This window comes from Urocampus carinirostris, chromosome 3 (assembly GCF_059441175.1).
Source record: "Urocampus carinirostris isolate Australia breed hairy pipefish chromosome 3, RoL_Ucar_1.0, whole genome shotgun sequence".
Taxonomy (NCBI): domain Eukaryota; kingdom Metazoa; phylum Chordata; class Actinopteri; order Syngnathiformes; family Syngnathidae; genus Urocampus; species Urocampus carinirostris.
The window spans coordinates 41,255,999-41,266,604 of record NC_142351.1 but is presented as its reverse complement, the minus strand read 5'-3'; the positions used below and the strand labels follow the sequence as shown (position 1 = coordinate 41,266,604).

General features: G+C 40.4%; 1 protein-coding gene and 1 pseudogene across 4 annotated transcripts in view; one reads left to right on the top strand and one right to left on the bottom strand.

Moving 5' to 3' along the window:
- mtcl2 (microtubule crosslinking factor 2) overlaps positions 1-10,606 on the top strand; it is a 92,047-nt gene that overhangs the window by 53,592 nt on the left and 27,849 nt on the right. For 3 of the 4 annotated variants that reach the window (XM_088331891.1, XM_088331889.1, XM_088331888.1), the window contains exons 6-11: positions 1,350-1,517; positions 1,621-1,774; positions 1,847-2,369; positions 3,338-3,629; positions 5,386-5,601; positions 7,452-7,592. In XM_088331891.1, coding sequence (XP_088188017.1) covers positions 1,350-1,517; positions 1,621-1,774; positions 1,847-2,369; positions 3,338-3,629; positions 5,386-5,601; positions 7,452-7,592 — 1,494 coding nt within the window. The remainder of the gene's footprint in view (positions 1-1,349; positions 1,518-1,620; positions 1,775-1,846; positions 2,370-3,337; positions 3,630-5,385; positions 5,602-7,451; positions 7,593-10,606) is intronic. The other variant, XM_088331890.1, reaches the window with a different exon arrangement.
- On the bottom strand, positions 9,289-9,551 carry LOC148369731 (U2 spliceosomal RNA; annotated as a pseudogene).

Below are 10,606 nucleotides of genomic sequence, written 5' to 3'. Positions count from 1 at the left end.
ATGACCATTTCTCTAGATATCATTGTGGAATCCGATACCTATTCTTTCAGGAGAATAGATTAGGGCATTATTGGCAGCTTTGATGCCGTTTTTCATGAGCATGGCCACCGTTAAAATCCCCACGCCCCCTGGCGTGATGATGTATTGCTTGTAGATTAGGTGACACCATCCAGGTGTCCACATTCTCGTGCGTATCCATTTCCATTTTTTATCCCATTTTTACATTATTTGTATTTCAGAGATAATCAAGCATTTAATTAAGATACAGATCTCTTTTGTCAAGCCCAGAAGCAGCTGATCTTTTCTTTGGCTGTCCACATGGGCTTCCTTTCCAAAGCACAAGCCGTAAATAGTATTGAATGCTCTGCCCCTCATTTTCCTTGGTGTGTTTGGAAACACTCCGCAGGCTCTAATGCAAATAAACCCGCAGAGTTGCCTGTGAGTTTTGGTTTTACTGGTTTACCTCGAGTATGCTCAAATGAATATGTTCAGTGGCACCTCAAAGCCTCATTTGCTTTTAAAATGAACTATTTAAGGAAGAGAGGCTGATTAGTTTATTCTCTTTACTATATTGGATAACCTGTAAAGGAGATTTTTAGGATGGCAGTTTGTTATATTGACTATTATGCACTGTTTACATCATTTATTTACCAGTTAGCGTGTATATTTTTTTGTACTTTAGGAGATTTAATAAAAAGAGACGATTGGGGGATGCAGTTTGAAATTTCTTATCTGAGGGTTGTGTCATCCCATGTTTAAAATCCATTAATTTTTGAATCTACTAAACTATAAACTTATCTGGAATAAAATATGAAACACCTAATGAAATATAAACAGGGTTGGAAATAACACCTGTTATCAAGGTATGGATTCATGGATGTTTTTTTATGTTACCTTCTTAAATGATAATAAGCCTAAAACCACTGTGTAATCAATAGATCACTAGGGATCTAGATGCCATAGGAAAATACATTATATTTTATCCTAACATCACACTATTTTTACTCATAACACCATGTTGTACAATATTATGTGTACATAATGCTCCATTACAATACTATACAACATGACACAGTGAGTAAAAATAATGTGATAATGAGAACAAATTGAATTCCTTTTCCGATGTTACCTAGTTCCTTAGTTTTCTCGTGGTTAGGATTCGGTGCTTTCACCGTCGTAATCTGGGTTTGATTCCCATTCCATCCAATGCTGAGCCTATGTAGTCAGCGATACTTGTTGACGAAACAAATAATTGCTGAAATATGTTCAAATACTACTGTATCACCTTTTGGCCCGGTTTTTGCTGACCACTGTTCTAAACTATACTACCATCCCTTCCATCATCACAGGAGGACAGCTCAGACTTGAAATGTCAGCTGCACTTTGCCAAAGAGGAATCAGCTCTGATGTGTAAGAAGCTGACCAAACTTGTGAAGGACAGTGAGGCCATGAAGGAGGAGCTGGCCAAATACAGGTCCCTTTACGGAGATGTTGATGCCTCCATCACCGTAGAGGAGGTATTCTATCTTGATATTTTGATTGAAAATTTCGTTCTCACGCATCACTTTAATTTAATCTAGGTCAATGAAGTGTTAATACTGCTGACTTTTGCCCGGTCAGGTTGCTGATTCCCCCCACACCCGTGAGGCAGAAGTCAGAGTTCACTTGAAGCTTGTTGAAGAGGAAGCCAACCTGCTGAGTCGCCGAATTGTTGAACTAGAGGTGGAGAACAGAGGCCTCCGAGCTGAAATGGATGATATTAAAGGTCCCCAAGGTAGCATTTATTCCAATTCATTTTTGAAATTTTATTCAACTCCACCATAACACCACTCCTGTTCTTCATCAGATGGTCATCAAGAACTCGGAGATGGTCCTGGGTCAGAGCAAGTCCCTGGTCTTAGTGTCTCATCTGAAAACAACATGGAGCTCCAGAGACACCTCCAATTTGTGGAGGAGGAGGCAGAGCTCCTGAGAAGGTCCTTGCTGGAGATGGAAGAGCAGAACAAGCTCCTGATGAATGAAATTAACCGCTATAAATCGGAGCTGCCGCCACCAACCCTTGTTTCCAGCTCGTCCCTCTCGGAAAGGCTTCTCCACGACGGGACGCTCCATTCCGTTCAAGAGGGAGCCGTGCTCATCAGTCCGGATGTTCCCCCCCATGAGGAAGAACTTAGAGTAGCGCGGCTTCAGATCGGAGAGCTTGGCGGGAAATTGAAAAAGTTGCAGTACGAGAACAGAGTACTCCTGTCCAACTTGCAGCGGTGTGACTTAGCTTCCTACCAGTCTCCAACCTCCGCTTCCTCATCCTTTCTAGTGACAATGGAGAACGATGAAGAGGCGATTGTTTCAGCCAATTGTTTCCCGACCAGGTACTACTAGTCTTTGTTTTAGCTCACTATTTAACTCATAACAGTTATGCTTAAAATGCTTTTGGTGGGGAAGCAGACCAGTCCTCACCAATATCAACTAGGTCACTCAAGACTAGCATTGGGCGCATTACTGAAAAACAGTAATTAAATACTATATAAAAAATGGATGGATAAATAAATGAATGAATACATACATACATACATACACACAAAATAAAAAAAAAACAGATGCATAAACAAAAAAACAAGCATAAAATAATGAACAAAAACGAAACGGAATACACCAAAAGACTAATACTAGTTACTTAGTTGAGAAAATAATTGAGTTACCCCACAGTTGACAGACAACAACATTCAACACACTTCTACTATGAATTTAGTTTGCCCGTTTGGCTTGGATTTTTCATTTTTGTTGTACCTGTGTAAGCCACGGCCCATCCCAACAAGCTGCCTATCATTCGCTACTGGTGACACACAACCAAATATGTGCATATACGCTGTCCCCCTGATTTAAACATTTTATATTTTGGTTTTAAATCTGGCTTAGATGCAAGTATATACGGTGGGGATAATATCTCAATGATGAGAAATTCAGTGTTCTTGTAGTCTGTGCTTTAGATGAAGCCACCATAACTATTTGTACTTTTAAAATGAAAATAAACATGCCCCCCCTTCATAAAATGGTGTTGGTATATCAAGGGTTGTATTTTACAATGGAAATCGAGCAGGAGTAATCAGACAGACACAGTAATTTATGATCTGCATTCCTCATGTCGCGGAATAACATGGTAACAACACTAAAGGTAGAAAATTGTATTAATAACGCGTTTCAGTACTTATTCCCGAAAAGTAATTGCGTTCCTTTGTAACATGCTAGTCCCAACATAGCTCATAACTAAAGTTACAGATTCTATCTCAGTTGTTATCACAAGGTGTTTACGGAGAGCCTTCCTTTGTTTTCCTGTCAGTTTGCCACACTGCAAAGAGCCTTTTGGAGTGGAGAACGCATCACTGGAGAGCATAGAAAAAAACAACAAGATGGACAAAACTGCCAGGCCAAAAGCCTCTTGGTTCAGCCTCAAGGACCATGACTCTTTGCTCGCTATGAGGGACCAAGCCCGGCTGGTTTCCACAGCGATACAGCTCATTACCACTCCCGAGTCCAGTTGTCTACCCTCATCGCCGTCCATCTATCACAACGCTTGCAACAACGAGACGTCAGAATCGTACGACCAAGAGAAAGCGCAGCCTCATGGCCAGGTCCTTAACCCTTATCTCCTGTGTTGTTCGTTTAAACATAACAAAACTAGCTTTTAATGCTATTCCCAAACACATTTTTTTTTCATTTGGGCACAGAACATGTAGTGTTCCTCCCCACAATTATGCAAATATGTTGCAAAATATTCTATGAAAGGGGACTCAAGTTAATCAATCTGGCTTGTTTGCTTTAGTGCCGTGACACATTTGGAGGGACACATTCAAAATTCTAAATCCCATTAACACAACATATGAAACGTGCTTCAAAAAAGACAGCAATTGCAGTGCTCAGCGATTGCATAACGCTCATTTTCAATTGGAGGTAGGCGATTGCGGCTTTTTGTTTGTGTTTTTTTGCCACGTGTATCGCGGTTGGTATAATTGTGTTCAGCTAGCTCTGTTATGTTTTGGTGGAACAGATTCAAGTGCAGACAACAGTGTCCGATTTGACAAGTTTAATGGGGATATGAGAAAAGTCACTCTGAAATGAAGGTAAACAGAAAACTAGTGACAAAGTCTATTTAAAGGCAAGGCTGAAATTGATAAAAAGTCTTCCTCATAAGCAGCAAAGCATTAAGGACTTTTCTGAGAGCGCTGGCAACGGGATTGAACATCAGACGATCTCAGTTAGGAAATCAGTCAAAGGAGTCCCTATACATACATTAGAGTTCTAATGAGGTGTGCCTAATGAGTCACCTTGACGCACAGGAATCTTGTTAGAGTTGGAGCTGCCGAGGGCTTTCCTGTTTGGTTTTGCTCCTGGTTGGCACTCAACGGCTACCCACCGTGTGTTGTACGGTTATTTGTGTCAGTGTTTTGTCTGTGTTTTGTTTATTCCCTACTGGATTCGCATTTGTCGCCGTTGCTACTTTTGTTTGTTGGTTCCTGGTTGGACTGGCTACTCACTGTGTATTCTTAAAACAGCCAGTCGCACGTTTTCTCGCCGAGGTTGCGGTCGCCTTTCTTTGAACTTTCCCGGTTAGCCGCCCGTTAGCAGCTCTCTGCAATTTTGGCTGCTCGCCCTTTGTTGCACCTCGACTGCATTTACTTGTGACAGCGCCAAGGAATTCTCCACAATGACTACCAAAACTTGGCCCAACCTCTTTGATGAATTAACATGTAAACCAAAAAGTGTGCCTGGCCTGCATGCGCGCTGGTGTTCCTCTTTTGACATCATAGCTCTGGAAGTCAAAGACTCGACAGGCTGTTTTAAAAATGCATCATCTCAAAAAATAATTGGAATATACTAATGAAATATTTATAGATTTTATGCAAAAACCTAGTACCGTTTCTTTGCATTTTCTTTGACCAGTTGCTCTTTGGTAGGTGCTATAGGTCCCTTAAAACAAGGACTAACAGGCTCAGTGACATGTTTGGGAATTTCATTTTCTCTTGCTAAAAGTGTTTGTGCAAAGCATTTTGTTACACTGCTGTTGCACCATCTTTAAAAAAAAAAACATTGAGCTATTGGTATAACCTAGGCCAGTCTATAGGCACTTCTTTGTAAATATTTTTGCCTATTTATCCTGACAAATTTTGATGTTATTTGTCTCTTTGAATTCTTCATTTCATGTTTACTCTGGAGCGGCACACCCAATTTCTTTGAATACAATGTTTCACAAAGTTTATATGAATGACAATAAAGACAATTCAGTCCAATTCAATCTTTGGGAAACCTTTAAGCAGTGCAATAAAGTGACCGAATGAGACATATGTTACTCCATCCTATGGTGTCATTTACCATCTGTGTCCCCAACAGATCTCGGAGCTATCTGACTTGGCAGACAGGCCGCTGGTTGCCGCGCTGTCCAGCAGGCTGCAAGCCCTGCACAGCCAACTGCAAGTGTTCGTGGAGCGTGTCGACAGTCTGGGAAAATCTTTGCCTGCCGAAGCCCAGCCCTCCTTGACCTCACCAACCAGCGTGTTGCCGTGCACTGAAGATGAGCACAATGCAATCAAGGCTGTAGGAGAAAAGGTAAAACACGTAACGTTCACTCCTCCCTGTTTTTCCTTTTCACATTGTTTGCATTTTTGGTGTTGGCTTCAAGATTATTTTTTTCAGTTCTTTTTGTTTTCCTGCATTCAGTTAACTCTATTTTTGGGGTTTAACGACCTTCAAGCTCATCATTATTGAAATTGATTTTCAATGCATATTCAAATCTGACTCAGGATCTGACAAGTGATCTGTACTGTATTTAACGGGCTTTTCAAAATGTAAGAGTCAGAGTTGAGCTGCTAAAGTGGGCCTCCCTCTGTGGCATCTGCATGCAGTTGATCAACCTCCTAACCCAGTTTTTACACACTGTTGTGGGCCTCAAATGGAGCCTGTTCTTTGTTGGATGCCATATTTTGAATATTCAATTTCATAGTCTGAATTTAGTTCTTTGAGTTTTATTAATCAGTCATTTTATTATTATAGCGATGTTGTCTGTTGTTGATTTGTAGTCCACTTACGTGAATTATATATTTACGATTTATTTTTCAATCCAACGATCTATATCTTTGTAATGATTACTCATATAGCCAAGAATAATCTCAAAATGTAACAACTAATTTTAAGTGGCTCACAAAACAATCCAGAGAAAAGCACAAAAGAAAAAACACTAACACTGACCTGCAGTTTTAAATATGTCCACTGGATGTCACCAAAGCCAGGCACACTGTAACTGTATTGGCTGACTATCATTAATCAACCAGAGAACTTTGAGGAAGTTCATCCAATATTATCTTAGTTTAAAAAAAAAATCAGTGACTGTTTAAGACAATAAAAAAAATCAGGACTAAAAAATTGTACATGGGTGTCTTTGCAGAAATGATTAAATTTTTAGAATCTAATGTTTAGATCCTCCCAGCCAAGTTCCCATATTCAGGTATACATTTTCATGAAAGTAAGAAAGACTTTTAAATCATTACATTAAAATTTCAATTAGTGTTTGTATGCTACTTCTGTCGCTTTCTAGTCTGTGTGAGTCTCCCTGAGTTAAATAAACTGTGGTGGAAATGCGCATTCAATAACTTTGCTTTTTTACAAATGCACATTTGATAAACACTACAAATGATTAGATGTTAGTGAAGAAGAAAAAATATTAAGAGAGAAAAAAACCTTCAATTATAATTTTATAAAGAAATCTTACATGTCACGTTCTTCGTTGAATTCAAGTGTGATGTGATTTCTTAGCTACTATTAGAGTAGCATTATAATGACTCCATTCAGGGCCAACTCTGAGTCCATTCACCCCTCCCCTCCCTTTTTCTTCCTTCCTCCTCCTCTTTTTGTTGTCTTTCTTCTGCACGGGTATCATAACATTTTTTCACACCCCCTGATATTTTTCACTCCCCATCATCGTGATCATACCTTGATCCTCATTCCACCCTCTTCGTCACCTTTGCAATCTTCCTTCCGCTGCTAGGTGTTGTTTCCCTTCCTTTGACCTTTTCACTCGTTCTTGTTTTCTTGCTGTCCTTTCCTTCCCCCTTTGCCTCGTTTTTGCCCTTCTGTGTACTATTCTGTGTCTGTGTTTGTGTCCTCCCTTCAGCCTTTTATTATTTCTTCCGTTTTACTTTTCATTTTTTTCTCCACTGTTTCGTTCTCAGCTCTGACAAAGCTGTTTTTCCTCTACATCCTTTTTTTTGTCTTTTGAAATCCACAACTGTATTTTTTGGGGTGGGGGTTGCCTTTATTCATGTCGCATATTTCTATTTCTTTGTTTTCATTCATTGGTTTACTTTGCCACTTTCACTTGCCTTCTGTTTTCTATAATTTCCTCGTTTGTATGTTTGTTTTTCATTTTTTTTCTTCATTGACTTGCCCACACATGAATGCAGCAGCTCGATTGTAGGGACCAAAGGCAGCCAGGGTTCGGAAGGGAAACAGAGGAGGACAATCAGGTGGATGAAGATGGGAAACGACGAAATGATGCTGAGCAAGCAAAGGTGGGCCAAGAGGAGGACACACAGGATGTTCCGGTAATTAACACGAGTCTATGATTTAGCACGGGCTGCTTGTTGTTTTAGGACTTTGTGTAAAATTGCCACATCAGCTATGTAACAAGAGTTTGGCTTGCTTTGACACTTAAGTAGGAATGATTCTAGAGCCAAGTCGAAAAGATGTGGCACGATTTTCTCAAGGGGCATATGCCCTACGCTGGAAATAAGAGTTCGGAGGATGGTCTCTGACACTGTGTGTGTTTGATGACAACATAAGTCAAAGTTTAACGGATCTGTACATAATTTGCATCTTTGTTACTCTCTGATGCTACCTCCTGGCTTACAAACAACAACAAACTCTTCTTATGTTATCTTTTTGGGGTTTTGAGGTTGGCGTTTGGACTCTACTTGACACAGGCCCTTTTTTTGCTCTTACCATTTTCATGCTCCACTGTCTAATGAAAATAAAATAAAAAAACCTGCAGGGACAAGCTCTCCAGGACTCCCCCAGCCGCCGTTCCTCGAACTGAATATGTTCTGCCCCAAACAGCTCTGATAAATGCGATCTCAAATCATCTGTGTAGTTATGTGGGCATCACCCTAAAATATTTGCCTGGTTTATATTGTAGATATCTTATAGTTAAATAGAATTTAATGCCAGCTTGTTGTTGTTTTGTTATGCAAATATTAAGGACCATAAATTGTACCCATTGATTTATTTTTGTGTTTATTGAAAGAGTTTTGCTTTTTAATTGTTGACCCGATGTGTTTTTTGGTGTATTCTGTTTCGTTTTTGTTCATTATTTTATGCTTGTTTTTTTGTTTATGCATCTATTTTTATTTATTTTGTGTGTATGTATGTATTCATTCATTTATTTATCCATCAATTTTTTTGATCATCCACACATAAAATAGTAGATTATTTCTGTATTTATGTTAAAAAAATGTGTTTCTTTTTATTCTACATATTGTATTTACCGTAAATTCCGGACTATAGAGCGCACCTGATTATAAGCCACACCCACCATATTTTAAGAGGTGACCGCTTTTGTACTTACACAAGCCGCACCTGTATATAAGCCGCATGCGCCCACATTAAAACATGTAACACAATCACAGAAGTGACCCAAACCCGACATTAAGTCCCGCGAGGGGTTTTGGGGTTTTTAAGGGTTATTGTTCTATCTTCGTTATTCATTATCCATTTTCCGTTATCGCTCAGTTCATAATACGCTACAAAGCCTAGGAGCCGGGACACTTACTCTCAGCCAAAAGGCCAAGCTAAGGTCCTAGCCCTAAAGCCTTGCTGCGATCATTGCGAATGCACCGTTCCCGGAGGTACTGCAATACCGGGCCGATGCGTAGGGTTTTTTTAAGGGTTATTGTTCTATCTTCGTTATTCATTATCCATTATCCGTTATCGGTCAGTTCATAATACGCTACAAAGCCTAGGAGCCGGGACACTTACTCTCAGCCAAAAGGCCAAGCTAAGGTCCTAGCCCTTAAGCCTTGCTGCGATCATTGCGAATGCACCGTTCCCGGAGGTACTGCAATACCGGGCCGATTCGTGGGGGTTTTTTAAGGGTTATTGTTCTATCTTCGTTATTCGTTATTCGTTATCCATTATCCGTTATCGGTCAGTTCGTAATATGCTACAAAGCCTAGGAGCCGGGACACTTACTCTCAGCCAAAAGGCCAAGCTAAGGTCCTAGCCCTTAAGCCTTGCTGCGATCATTGCGAATGCACCGTTCCCGGAGGTACTGCAATACCGGGACGATGCGTGGAGTGGACAGAGCAAGCTCTTATTCCATCTCCAGATTGCAAAAATCAAAGACAAATGTATACGAAAATGCGTGGAGTGGGGGTTTTGGGGTTTTTAAGGGTTATTATTCTATCTTCGTTATTCATTATCCATTATCCATTATCGGTCAGTTCATAATACGCTACAAAGCCTAGAAGCCGGGACACTTACTCTCAGCCAAAAGGCCAAGCTAAGGTCCTAGCCCTAAAGCCTTGCTGCGATCATTGCGAATGCACCGTTCCCGGAAGTACTGCAATACCGGGCCGATGCGTAGGGTGGACAGAGCAAGCTCTTTTTCTATCTCGGCCAATGTATTCCTTCGCGCGCAGCCACGAGGACTGAGCAAAGTACTCAGACCAAAAAACACGGCCGGCTAAATGAACGGAACCAGTACTTAAGGTTTGATGCAGACCTGCAGAGTCCGGGTCCCGTTGAAAATAATCCAAGGAAAAAAAGTCTATATTTCTAAAGGTAAGGGTGAGAAAAATATATATCCACTATTGTCGGCCGCGTCCACAAACACGTCTCACCTTTACTCCACTTCCCATCAGTCCGTGTTTGCCCCGCCCCTTCTTTCTCATTTGCTCGTGCAAAACATATCAGAATAAGTTTCTAGAATAAATACATTACAAAAATATACAGTTGCAAATACATATTATACATGGTTATACATATTTACAAAGAAAGACGGTACACCGAGAGAGTTTTCAAAGCTTTAATAATAATAATATAACTTTCTTCCCAAACCGTGACTGTGACAGGTAGCAACATGCTACTATCAACACGCTCGCAAAACAGTAAATGGGTCTGTTAAAAACATATTCTGTACTTGTGAAAATCACAGTAGACCGTCCACATCTTCCTCCTTATATCAGACGCCATCAAAGTCGTCTTCCTCATTATCAGAAAGAAACTTTATCGTATAGACGTCGTCCCACCCTCCCTTATTCTAAAACACGCTAGCAACACGCTCGCAAAGTAAAGTTTACGTGCAATAGCTCTGTTTCCTTCTTTATCGGATTGCTAGATTGCTTTTAGCTTGAAAGCTGCTTCATGTGCCTTTCTATTTGCAATTTGCATGATGAGGGTAACTTTATGCTAAATTAATTTGTGCACTAGCTAAGAAGTTGCAGCCTACCTCGGCGCATATATTCCAGCGGTCTAAATCTTACCTTTTGTACTCGAGCGCCGCTGGCGGCCGTTAGAAAAATTACATAAATTGGCCGCATCACTGAATAAGCCGCAGCGTTGA